This window comes from Alligator mississippiensis, chromosome 16 (assembly GCF_030867095.1).
Source record: "Alligator mississippiensis isolate rAllMis1 chromosome 16, rAllMis1, whole genome shotgun sequence".
NCBI classification, from domain to species: domain Eukaryota; kingdom Metazoa; phylum Chordata; order Crocodylia; family Alligatoridae; genus Alligator; species Alligator mississippiensis.
Window position 1 is genome coordinate 34,577,652 of NC_081839.1, and position 13,127 is coordinate 34,590,778.

General features: G+C 62.0%; 1 protein-coding gene across 3 annotated transcripts in view; it reads right to left on the reverse strand.

Moving 5' to 3' along the window:
- DSCAML1 (DS cell adhesion molecule like 1) overlaps window positions 1–13,127 on the reverse strand; it is a 151,131-nt gene that overhangs the window by 20,682 nt on the left and 117,322 nt on the right. For all 3 annotated transcript variants that reach the window (XM_059719527.1, XM_059719526.1, XM_019490879.1), the window contains 8 exons: window positions 11,952–12,230; window positions 11,741–11,860; window positions 11,073–11,249; window positions 4,534–4,733; window positions 3,871–3,967; window positions 3,585–3,713; window positions 1,914–2,081; window positions 1,034–1,104 (listed from right to left, as the gene is read on the reverse strand). In XM_059719527.1, coding sequence (XP_059575510.1) covers window positions 1,034–1,104; window positions 1,914–2,081; window positions 3,585–3,713; window positions 3,871–3,967; window positions 4,534–4,733; window positions 11,073–11,249; window positions 11,741–11,860; window positions 11,952–12,230 — 1,241 coding nt within the window. The remainder of the gene's footprint in view (window positions 1–1,033; window positions 1,105–1,913; window positions 2,082–3,584; window positions 3,714–3,870; window positions 3,968–4,533; window positions 4,734–11,072; window positions 11,250–11,740; window positions 11,861–11,951; window positions 12,231–13,127) is intronic.

A 13,127-nucleotide genomic window follows, 5' to 3' on the forward strand; every position in this document is an offset into this window, starting at 1 on the left:
GGTCACGATTTATAATGCCTGGTCACGGCCAGGTCCTAATCGGATGATCTGATTAAGAGAGGAGGGGAAACGAGCAGTCCGAGGGCCTTAAAAATGCATGAAACCAGGTTAAAATCAATCTTAACAATATTTCTCCAAAGCATTAGGGAATCAATAGGGGTGATTGCAAATTTATGTTCTAAAGCCAGAGCGATCCATCTGGCAGAAATACTCCTAAAACCAAGTGACTTATCTTCCAAGAGAATCTTATTTTTCATTAATCTGTTTCTCAGTGCTTCAGGGGAGGGGAGACGAGAGGACAGCACCCTAAATTTATCGACTGGCTGGTTCGTTCTGAAGTCCTAACTTGATAATCAATTTTATTTTTCATTATGCAGCTTCTGAAAAATAAATCTGATGCTAAATGTTCTGGATTGTCACTTGAGCACTTCGCAAGCAAATGCCTGGATTTTTATATATTTATCCCAGCCCCCCTGCCCCGGGCCCCCATGGACAGCCTGTAAAATAACAAGGATGTTATAAAACGCAATAAATACAGGCCTCGTGTGCTGCACATCTCACCCTGAAGTTTTCATTCTGTCTAGTAAATCTTGCACGGGCCTGGAGCAAAGTGAAGACCCAGGGTAGCTGCAGCTGCAGATGAGAGCCTGCTCTTCACAACCAGGATCCTATACACTCGGGCCCCTAAAACCAGCCTCCTTGAAACCTGTGATAATGAGCTAGTGATCATACTTAGCACCTCTCCAGGGCCCTTCCTCTCGGGACCTGCCTGGCAAACGTTGCTCAGGCCTCCTCGTGTGGCACGCACACATTATATCTCCGCTGCACGGATAGGGAAACAGAGGCATGCAGTTGTGAGTGACTTGCCAGGGCCTCAGTAGCTCAAGCAAGACCTCCTGGGTGTAGGGCAGGCAACGAGCCTTCAGCTTCCCCTCCATTCATCGGTGACGCTGGGACCCCTGGCACACCAACATCCCGTGCCATGAATGTCCGTCCAGGGGCTGCAAGCCTACCTGCCCCGCACAGCACCTACCTTCCAAGTGACCTGGATGCTCTGGGATGTCATCGGCTGCAAGGTCACATCCATGGGGGGCCCGTCGGGAGCTGCAAAGAAACAGCCCAAGTGGGGTCACTTCTACAAGCTGCAAAGGAAGGAGCCGGGTGCCGGGAAAGCGGGTACGGCTCTGTTCCCAGGGGGAGTTCCGCACTGGGGAAACTCGGTGGGAAGAAGAGCAGTGGAGAGAAGTGCAAGGCATGGGCAACACGGCTGCCAGGCCTCTCCTTCCTGCTCCGACATGCAGACAGCCTGCGGGCTTCCCATCCATCCCCAGCTGGCAGCTGCCCGTCCCGACTCAGCCAGGGCAGCCCAGAGACGCACAGGCCCAGAAACGTGGAAGCGTGCATGCTCCCGTGATGCCCAGAGAGCTGGCGATAGGACCCTGGGCAGGCTCTACCCACATAGGACGGTGCAAGCAGAGCTCGAGTGCTGCTGGAGCGGGTGCTTGGCTAGGGGCTGCGAAGCAGGCTGCAGCAACAAGCGCCGCGCGTCTCCGCAGCGTTCCCCCAGGGCAGGCAGAGGGTGCTGGCAAAGGGGCGGCCGGGGGCACAGCTCAGCACTGCATGGCCCTAGCAGGGCTGCTGCAGAGCGAGGCAGGCATCTTCCTCTGCAGCAGCTCCAGGCCAGCACCACAGCCAGCTCCCCATGGCCGGCTGGCACCTGCCTGGGGGATGTGGGACTGGCCTCCCAGTGAGGGACCCCTCCTGCCCACCCAGGGCTTGCAGGAGGCCACAGCCACTGCCAGGTGGATCCCAGGGTCAACCTGGCCTCCGCTAGATTGGCCACCGCCAGCAACTGCCTCCCCGTGCCCTCCGCACGCACGAGGCCGGGCACTCGGTGCAGGACAGCGGAGCACCTGCTTCCTCCGTGCTGATGGTGAGCTCCTTGCTGGGCTCGCTGCGCCCGATCTTGTTGAAGGAGTACATGCGGATGCTGTACACGGAGGCCGGGTGCAAGTCCACAATGTTCGCTTGGTTGATGGTCGGGGAGATGTTGCGGGTCGATTGCTTGAAATCCCAGGAATCTGGAAAGGCAGCGTGTGAAGGAGGGCAGAGGTCCTGGCAAGGGGCCACAGGCAATGGCTCTGCAGTGTCTCAAGCTCAGCTCACCCTGCTTCCCCCTGCGGTGATGAACCTGTGCCCCAAAACCTGCCTCCCTGCTCCAGCCTGGAGCCCGCTCCCTCCTTCCCTGCGTGACTCCGGCGGCTCACGCTGCTCCGAGGGCTGCAAACCTTCCTAAACGTATTCTGGGCCAGTTTGTTCTCATTTGTTCTTGTGCCAACATTGTCTTTAAGTTAAAGAGCTCCTCTCCCACTCCAGTATTTACCCGTGATGTATTTATAGAGAGCGATCAGCTCCCAGCGCAGCCTGCCTTCAGCTGGGCGAGACAAGCCGAGCGCTCCAGCGCCTGCTCGGGAGACGGACCGGCTCTCCCCTCCCCGCTTGCCCAGCAGCCCTCCTCTGCCCCTGCTCCCGTGTGAGCTCATCCTCCCTGTGACAAAGCCCACAAGAACAGGCTCCCACTGAGCCACGGCCCCATGTGCTGCATGGCCTGGAAGCAAGCTGGGGTTTGGCTCCTCTCCAAGCAGTGTGAACAGAATCAGGCTTCACACCTGATCTACTCCTCATCACAGCACTCCCGTGCCGCATGCTGCAGGCCACTGACCCCAGGGAGAGGAAAGGACACATGCGTCTGCCCAGGGCATTTCCCCCAGCGCTTCCTCGGTGCCGCAGGACCCTGCCAGGGGCTTCCCCCATCCAACCCGCAGGGTCTCGGCTTTGGAGAGGGGAGCTGTCTCAGGCCAGCCTGCCCACACCTCTTCTGATGCGCATGTACAGCCAGCGGCTCTCTGACCCCCGGCCTTGAGATGCCATCATTTCCTCCCTGCTTGTGTCTGATGCCAAGCTGGGCTCTTTGCAAATATTTTCTCTTAAAAGATTCCCTTTCAGACACTCCCAGGTAACACAATATTATAGTGCATGAACAGTGTGCTCTCCTTTGGTCAAAGAGACAGGGATCGGATGATTCCCTTTAAGAGCTGAGCCCTGGAGACTCGTGTCCCCTGGCGCCCCTTCCTGGAAAGGCCCCTCTCTCCATGCTGGCAGCGGACCAGGGATCGGCATCACGGTGATGGATTCACGCACAAATGCATGCTGCTAATGGTGTCTTTGTAAACAAGAGAAACAGGCACTGTGTGCGGTGCCCAGCACCCTTCCTGCGCCCTGGGCAGGAGGAGGCAGGGCTGCCTGGCACGTCCCAGGGCTCTGCATCATGTCCGACCTGCAAAGTCCTGATGTGACCAGCACCCGGGCTGCTTCGTTAAGGGAAGGCTGCACTTCCACAGCACTGGGGAAAAGCTCCCAGACACTCCCAGCCACTACGGCTCTCCCTCAACCTGAGAGACCATGATCTTCCCCCCCAGCCAAACCCCCTCGGCTCCCTCCACCGGGCTATATGGGTATCTAATGCGCCTCTGCTTTGCCCTGGGGTACCTCTGTGCGGCAGGGAGATGCAGACAGACACCTACCGGACTTGTTCTTGTACTCGATGTCGAATCCGGTGATGATGCTGTTCCCATCAAACCTCTGAGTCCAGCGCAAGTTCATGCTTCGGGCTTTCACCTCCCGAATCTCCAGCTCAGGGGGGTCTGGGGGCTCTTGGGGAGAAAGCAGGAGCAAGTGAATACCACTGGTAGGAGAAAGCAGCTCTACCCCCTGCAACACTCCTCCCTCCCCACAGGCTGGGCCAGCTGGCCTCGCAGCGGTCGGGCCTGGAAAGGGAAGCCGCATCTCTCACATGCAAGGAGCAAGTACCTTGGACAGTGAGCTGGATCAGGCCTCGGTCTTCGCCATAGGAGTTGATGGCATGGCAGGAGAAGAACACGGAGTCGCCGCGGTCTGCTGGCTTCAGCTGGGCACGTCCCAAGGCAGAAGGAGCCGTGTCAGAAGGGGCGACCCCGTCATGGGGGAGCATCCTGGCCCGGGACCTAGCCTGGCCATGCTGGCGCCCAAACTTGTGCTGGCCTTGCCTGCCCCGCGCCCCAGGGCGACCAGCTGGGGAAATGCCGGGGCCTGCCATGTGGCACCAATCTGGTGTCCATCACCATCAGCTGCACTGCAAGGGCACCACGAGCCCCCGCGCCTTTGCAGGGATTCATGCCTGCTTCCACATGGAGGGCGGCTCTGGGCACATCTGAAGCACCAGCGAATGCACCAAGCAGCACCCCTGCCTCCCTTCTACCCCATGCCCACCCCTGAAGCAGGGCAGCTCAGCCCCGCCGACAGTGCATCCGTCTCCAGGAAAACCCACGCGTCCCTTCCATGGCTCAGCATGGACACAGGCAGACAGCCGACCTCTGAGCATCCCCTGGGGGGGCTGAGCTGTGCCCCGAGCCAAGAGGGAAGAGGACGGGAGTATGCCCTGCCCTGCCCTGATCTATGGGGGTGCCACCGGGGTGGGCCAGGACAGCCTCTCACCTTGAGGGTGGAGATGACCTCGTCGCCGTTGTCCTTGGTGGCGATGGCGTAGCGCATGTTGCGGTCGGGGTCGATGACCGTGTCGCCTTTCTCCCAGCGGATGATGATGGGCCGCTCCCCCCGGGCCGTGCAGTTCAGCTCCTTCATCTGCCCCTTGATGGCGATGGTCGTGTTGGGGTGGGATGTGATCATGGCCGGGACTGGGGGAGGACACAACAGAGAGCGGTGATGATGGCCCGGGCTTCTCTGCCTGCCCTGCTTGGCTGCAAAATGGGGTGAACTCTTTCCTGCCCGCCCCGTTCCTGACTGCAAAGGGCTCAGACGCCGTAGTGATGGTGGGTGCCGGGGGATCTAGAGAGCCAAGGGGCCCCTTGGCTTACTCCGCATGGAAGAAAGAGCTCATAACGTGCATGGCTGAAGAGACTGAAGCCGCTGGAGGAGCCCGGAGCGGCGGCTGCCACGTCCTGCATCGCCCCGCACCGGGCCTGACACCTCCTCGCTGTTCCCAGCAGCGCAGTTGTGTTTGGAAACGCACGCGATTCCCCTCGCACGGCGGCTGCTCTGCAACCCCCTCGGGGGTTATTCTCCAAAGCGGCACTGCCCGAGCCCGACGCACTCCTCCCTCCCCAGCCAGGGGTGCAGGGTGCAGCCCATGCCCTGCGCAGCGGGGTGGGAGGTGGCCCCACGCGCCCCGTCAGCAGCCCGTCGAGTCGGCGCTCACGCCGCCAGGAGCAGAACGGCTGCGTTGCATTCTACAGATCAGGATCATAAAATAATGAAGCAGATAAATTTTATAATGCATAGCATTACACCAGGATATACAATAAAATGTGAAAGACAAATAACTAGGCGCAAGTTATAATGAAGAGAAAGCCTCCAGTCGGAGACATGCGAGGATGAATTATTGACTACGGTTTTACACTCTCAAGGATGCGAGGAGGAATATTTTTCCATCAAAGATTTGCATAATTCACTCGTATAAACCTGGGCAGAATATAGAGCACGATCCGACATCAACAAGTCGGGCTTTGCATTGCAGATGCCACAGATTTTTTTTTATGCCTATCTGGAATATTTACATAAAATTAAAAGCAAGGCCGTGCTCAGCCCCACTGCTTCCCACGGGGAGGCTGTCCCGGCCACCCCCACCGGGAGGGCACGGGGGGTCTGAGGAGTGATGGGAATGTGCACAGAGCAGGGCGAGGAGCCATGCAGCGGAGCAAAGGACCGCCCTGTTACCGGCATCACGCCGGCGCTGCGAGCACGTTTGCAGCACTGCAGCTCCTCAGTGCCGGCAAGCCACGATGGGAGCCGGCCGCATCTCCGCCAGAGCCCCCGGGAGGAGGGGAAGCCCAAAGGAAGCCCTGCCCCAGGGATACATGAGCTGACTGCGCTAGCAAAGCCGGCCCCACCGTAACAGCCCGCAGGGCCGGGCCTGGCCAGGAGCCTGCATCCCCATGGGTGCAGCTTGCCCTTCCCTGTGCAGGAGCCCAGGGCTGAGCCCTAGTCCGTGGCCAGGAAAGGACCCAGGCCACAGAGACAGAGGCTCTGCCCGCTGCGCAGAGGGGCAGGCTGGGCACAGCGCCTGACCGGGTCTGGGTCACGCTCAAGTCCGTGGCAGGAGGGGGACGCGAGCCCACCCACGTGCCCCTTCCCACTCCGAGGGGCAATGGCAACCAACGCCGGCACGCTCCACGCCGACCGGGCTCACGGCTCGGTCCCAACCAGAAGGCACGAGCATGCTCCGGCGTGGCCTAGACGCAGCCCTGCCACCCCAGCGCGCCTGCAGCTCGTTTGGCCTCTTGAAAGTGAATCTGGCTTTCGCTCGCAGAGCCATGATTTATCCCCGGAGCGAAGAGGGCTGCACGTCGGCAGCCCCCGGAGCAGCACGTACCGTACCGTACCGTACCGGAGAAGCAGGCTCGGGGGGGACTGGCTAAGCGGGGGAAAAATGTAATGCATAAACAAACAGCGCTGCCGAGTCCCGCAGTAATATATGATAATGACGATCCGCAAAGGCAACACACACTGTTATAATGGGACACAAGAGGCTCTAATGAGCTACGACTTCTCGGCTTTCTATGGCGATGTAATTCAATTAGCAGCGAAGCAGCCTTTCCTCGCCGGCTGCTTGTGGCTGCGGGGGGCACGGCCGCGGGGCCGGCGGGGTGCGGGGCCGGGCGAGGAGGGCTGCGCCTGCAGCCGGCCTGGGGGAGCTGCAGCACGAGCCTGGCAGCCGGCTGCAGCGGGCACCAGCAGGCACGGCGCTGGGTGAGGGGACGGGCAGACGGCAGCGAGGGCTGAGGACCGTTTCCAGGTGCCCAGTCCAAGCGGGGAGATGAGGCCAGGGCTCTGCAGGCAAACACAGCCTTGACCGCTGGGGCAGGCAGCAGATGGGGCTGCCCCGACAGAGGTGGTGAGCGCTCTCCCTGCCCAGAGACCCCGCTGCCTGCCAGCATCAGAGGTTTGCGGGGCCTTAGGGGCAGCATCTGCAGCACATCCCCAGGGGATGCGGGACATGTCTGCCGAGGCCTGCGCCTCCTGCACCCGGGCGTTGCTGGGCCTTTGCATTCAACAGTGGAGGCCGGGAAGCGAGGTATGGAAACCCACTGCAGAGAGGGCCCAGCGAGTGGGCTCCAGCTGAACCCCCGGGCGGGTGGGCGCTCTGCAGCCCCACGACACTCGCCCGCATGCCAGCCTGCTGCATGCCGGCAGCCAGGCACCTGGGGGGTGACAGCCAGCACATGCCCCAGAAAAGGTGCTGGGTTTGGGCTAAAGTTTCCCCAGAGGATGCTGTTTTCCTGGCAGCTCCTAGAGCGCCTCCCCCCCCGCGCCCCCAAGCAGCGTTTCCTCCTCTGGATTCTCCCTTTTGTGTCCCTGCTGCTTGTTAACAAGCCCCAGACAAGAGGCTGATCCCATTTGGTGGGCAGAGATAAGCCGGCGACAAAGGGATCGTCAGCGCGCGGTGTGTTCTGCCATCCTGCGCCAGGCTGGGGGTAAGGAAAGCAGCACCGCGCCGGAGCGACCCCGCCACAAAGGCTGGCGCCTCCTCCTCGCGGCCTCCGCGCCTCTGCTTTCCGGGAGCCGGTTGCGTGATATTAATCTGATTGCACCCGTTCCGGCTTCCCTTCCACACTGATTAGCGGAGTCTCACCTGAAGCAGAAGATTAATTCAAATGGCATGGAAGCAATCAGTTCTGCTCCTGGAGCCCGGCAGCAAGCCTCTGCGCATGTGCCCACCTGCTCCTGCTGGCAGCACCTGCCTGCTGCTGCTGGCTCACGCCCAGTGCCCGGGTGAGGCCCTGGCCGCTGGCGGGGCTGTGCTCCAATGGACCTCGCCGGGAGCACTGGGTACTGCGCATCTTGGGGAAGCCCAGCACCTTGGGCTGGGGTCGAACGCTCCCCGTGCGGGAGCCGTCCTGCAATGGCGCGCCAGCATCTCCCCTTGACGAGGCAGCGGCCGGGCTAGGCTTTTATCTTAGGAAGTCTTGAAAATCAATCATACAAAATGAACACGATGGATCAAAACCACTGTACCCACCCCTCCCCTGCCCACCCGCCCCCGCTCAGCCCACTACGGCAGGGAGCGCAGCCGCCAGCCCCGAGCCGCCTCCCTGGGGCTTTCTCGGAGGCTTCTGCAGCCCCCCCGACCCCTCAGGAACTGCTTCACTACGGTGCCTCCGGCCTGCGGGCCAAGCGCTCCGCAGCCTCCTCCACACTCCTCTGCACTTCCCACCATGCACAGATAAGAGCTGCGCCCCGAGACGAGACACGGGGCTGCGGAGCCACTCAAGGGCTGTGGGGGGAGCGTGCCCTCGGCCTCAGCGCTGCTCTGCACAAGCAGCGTGGAGCACGGGGCTGGCAGGGTGGAGCAGCATCGTGCCGAGGCACCCCGGCAGTGGAAAGGTGCGTGTCCCGCTCTCAGCACGGGGGGCCGTGATGCTCTGTCTCCCCAGCACACGGGGGTTGCACCAGTGGGAGATGCACCTCGCCCCTTCTTCCTCCTCTCCCTCTCCAGGCACGCAGCGCGGGGTGTAGCCAGGCGCTAAATCCTATTTATCATGCACCTTTAGCTTCCTCACCTGCACTTGGCCTGTGGAGCTGTCCCCCCCGGGCTTCCCTCTCACGTTCCAAGACCTGACAGCTCTTATTCCCTCTCTAACGAACTCAAGATGACATGCAACAGTATTCCCTAAAACACGGGATGTTTGCCCCCAGGTTGCGCTGACTTCGGACGAGCCAAGGTGGCAGCTGGGCCAGGACACAGGCAATCAAACTGATGGATGCAGAACTTGCCTTTCGAGGTGGAAACCCTCCAGGTCCCAAGAACCTCCCGTGGCTCAAGTGACCAGAGGGGGATTCCTGGTCACGCTCCAAACTGCACCTGGTAAGGGGCCGCTCCTGCGCCCACAACCACTGCAAGCTCTTAGACAAAACTTTCTGCAACCCTCAAAGTCCGTTGCTAACAATGGTGGGAGCTATGGATGCCCCACTAACGCCTGCGGGGCCGGTGGGAGCACAGGGTTTCATGCCAGCACCACGCGCCCTCACCTGATTCTCTCCATTCCCGGTACCCGCAGGGGCCCCGTTGCGGGCGTGGGAACAGAGCCTGCCCAGGCACAAGGAGCACCAAGGCCCGTTGCAGCCACTAAGCTGGTCCCCCTCACCCCTGCCTACGAGAACACAATGACCGTCCCTGCCTTGGCAGCACCTGACTTGCGGCGAGCGCTCATTAACCGGCCTGACATTTCACCAAACAAACAAAAATCAAAGACGGAGCAAAACAAAGAGCTCCTGGAACGGCGAACGGCCCCTGCCCCACATTGCCCCGTCATCCCATCGCCCCCAAGGCAGCCCGGGTCACCGAGCACCTGCTTAATAAGGTCCCGTGCTCTTCAAGCCAGCGAGCCGCGTGTCCGGAGATGCAATTACGCACGGCAGCGGGGACGGGATGACAGCTCCCACTCCGGTGACTGCTCCCTCGTGCGGGATTAATCGCCTCGGCTCTACACCGGTGTCGCATTGAAGGATGTTGTTCGAAGTCCCTCTTTTCAATTCATTAATTGGTGGGAGAAATGAAACGCCAGACAGGGAGGGGGCAAACCGGGGCCGGCCCAAGAAAGACCTCGAGGTGGGAGTGGGGGCAACCTGGCACCGGGCCTGCCTGCCCCGAGCCGTGCGCTCCTTTTGTTGCTCGCCCACCAGTTTCTAATGGCCACAAGCGCTGCTGGGCAGAGGCAGGGCATGTGAGGGGGCATTCGTCTGCTCGGGCCACAGGTGCCTGGCCAGGGACGGAGTCGCTCGTCCTGTCTAATGAAAGCAGGGTTTCCACTGAAATAACACCACAGGGCACCCACCAGAGCTAATGGCACTGATTGGGACCATTCAAAGCCGGTCGAAATGGTCCGGAGGGGCCTGCACCTGGACCGGGTCAGTGCCGGGATAGAAACTCTCACAGCGCGGGTGGGCTGGGGGCAGCTGGACCGGTCTGGGGGTCTCAGGCCTCCCTCTGGCCCAGGCTCTGGACACTTGGGAGCAGCCTCCCCGACACAACCGGGAGCAGAGCGAGGGGCTGCTCCCACGCGTGCTCGCAGGGTGGTCGTGGAAGGGCAGCCGCCCACCAGGAGCGCGGCAGCTGCGCAGCCGTTTTGGAAGGCAGGAGCTTTCACATCTGAGACATGGCGCACAAGATCCTCCCGCGGCAGAGCCCGCAACGAGCACCCGTTAGCTCTGAGCACCGTGGCCTGCCAACAACGCCCCGAGCACGGACAGATCCCTATTGGAGCCACGGCGCCACCTCCACGCCAGCGGGCTGCCGCGACACGCGGCATGGCTGGGCTTCGTCTTCTTCCCCTTTCAGGTCCCGACTCTCACGGCAGCAAGAAGAGAAACGAGTAAGAGGAGCCAGCGGCGATCTGCTCCAGCGACAGCAGGGCGAGAGGAAGCCAATAACGCGTGTGTCGAACAACCGCGCTTCCCGCCCGTGCGCGGCGAATTAGCAAAGCGATTCCTCTTCCTCCCCCCGCACGATGTAGATTGATTGCCCGATTTTATTAAGGACAAAGTGTTTTTTAATAGCGCGAGGGAAGCAGCTCCCCAGGGGCCGGAATCAATCTGTCTCGCGGCTCCCGCGCATCGATCGCCAGGGCCGCGCGTGCCACTATGCTGAGCAGCGCGAGGCCGGCCCGGGATCACGGGTGTCCCGACACAAACGGAGGGAGCGATCAGGTGTCACTGCCGCCTCGCCGAGACACGTTGCATGCCACCGACGAGTGCCGGGTCGTGGCCAGTGGCATGGCCACGCCGGCGCTTGGCAGCTTCCCCTCTACCCTGCTCACGGCCCTTGGGTCGCTCGCCCCATGCCAGAGCTACCATCCCTGCCAGCCCACTGCAATGCACTGCCCCGTCTCTCCCCCCAGCCCTCGAGCCCGCCCGTGCTGCATCCAGCCCCGCTTCCCCTCCCCACGCTCGGCCGCGTTGCAGGCTTCCCTGCCTGGTGCCCCCACCCCTGCCTGCCCAGGGGTGGCCGCCCCACGTACTCTTGACGGTGAGGAACATGGACTTGCTGATGTCCGTCCCGACGCCGTTGCTGGCCTGGCAGAGGTAATAGCCGATGTCCTCCTCCAGCACGTGGCGGATGAGCAGCGAGCTGTTGGGCAGGATCTGGATGCGGCCCGTGAGGGGCACGGGGTGGTACTGCTGGGGGTTCCCGCTTCCTGCGTGGGGACACAAGGGTATGAAGATAAAGGGAGGCAGCTGAGGCCAAGCGGGCAGGAGCCCGGTGCTGGCGTGGAGCAACCCCTGGCACCGAGCATCAGCCTCAACCCGCTCTGCTCCTGGGACCGCGGAGAGACGGCCTCGGTGCCACGCCGCAGAGCCCATCGGGGCAGAGCGAGCTCTCCCCGCCCGGGGCTGCCTGCAGCAAACAGGCGCAAGACGATGCTCCAAAGCAAAGGGCCCCAGCGCCGCTGTCTGCTCTGCTCGCAGCTCGGGAAGGGAGCACCCGCGCCGGCCAGGGCCGGGGAACTGGCCAGGGAGGAGGCCTCCAGCTGGTCCAGCTTCAGGAGACGCCCGTTTGCTACGGCAGAGGAAGCTCCCCCAGCTGAGCTCAGGGCGGTGAGGAGGGCACGTGTGGGACCCATCCCTGCTGGGCATGGGTATTTCTAGCTCAGAAAGATGCCCATCCCATGGCCTGTGCGCCACGTACCTTTGGCGTGTTTCCACATGACCTTCGGAGGGGGGTACCCATCCACCGAGCAGTTCAGCACCCCGGCTTTGCCGTAGATGCCATCCTGGTTGTTGGGCTGGACCACGAAGCGAGGCGGCACTGGGGGATGGGGAAGAAAGCCCCCGTCACCAAGGATGTGCGCAAGCACAGCCCCCGTGGCACCCTGCGGCCCCCGGCCCGCAGCCCTCACCTCGCACGATCAGCTGCCGCTCGCGGCTGACGGTGGCGGCGTCGTTGCTGGCGATGCAGGTGTAGTTGCCGTTGTGCTTGAGGGAGACGCTGGAGATCTGCAGGGAGCTCATGAACTCCTTGCTCTCGATGGTGACGCCCGAGCCTGAGAGGATCACCTGCCCGTCCTTGCGCCAGGTGATGCGGATGGGCATGTCCCCGGACGACACCACGCAGGGGATGTACAGGAGCTGCCCGATCGAGGCCGGCGGGAACTCGAAGGGCTGGATCAGCGGAGGGACTGGGGGGGCAAGATACACAGCGGTGAGGCACGGGCCAGGGCCAAGACCCAGCAACACAGCTCAGGCATCCAACGGGCACATTTGGGAACTAGGGGCCAACCCCAGAGGGTTGCCCCGAGCCCACCCCCCACGAAAGCCTGCCCGAGCCGGTGAAATCCCATCTCAGCGCTTATTGCCTCGCACCAAGGCACTCATTAGATGGACGCTCTTCTTAAAGGCGCTGGATGTCGAACTGGTCGTTATCTTTATGATAACTTAATTAGGCAACTGCAGCGGTGCTGGCAAAGGGGGGAGGGGCAGAAGGCAGGGAGAGGAGACAATTAGCTTAACAAGGCTCAGCACCTGGTAGGTGCAATCTGCTTTCTGCCATCTCTGTAATTAAATCAGTGAGCTGCCTATCGTCCCCTCGGCAGAAATGAGGTGCCCCTAAAAGGGCTGGAGCACCCCGATGCAGCACAGGTGTCCCGGGCCGTGTGTGCTCCAGCTGGGGCAGCTCAGAGGCCCCCGGGGCAGCAGGGACGGGGGTGGCTCTTGCCCCTCCCCGGGGGTACAGGGCCCTTGGCAGCCCAGAGAAAGGGCTCTGACGAGGAGCCGGGGAGCTCGGCTCACTCCTGCTGAGGGGACGGGTCTCAAGTGCAGACGGGTGCACTGTGGAGCAGCTGCAAGCACCACCATCGCTGGCACTGGGGCAGGCTGAGGGGTGGGAGGAACCCGGCAAGAGCCCTGCCATCCTCAGCCGGTCCGGCACGTCCTCAGATGGCGTGGGGGAGTGCGGGCATGCCCAACGCCCTCTCCCCATCAGTCCAGTGCTGGAATCCTCTGTCTTTCTGGCCCCTCTGAACGGGCAGGTCCAGCCAGGCCTGGCACCCATGTCTCCGGCCCCCGCGCTCCCTGCT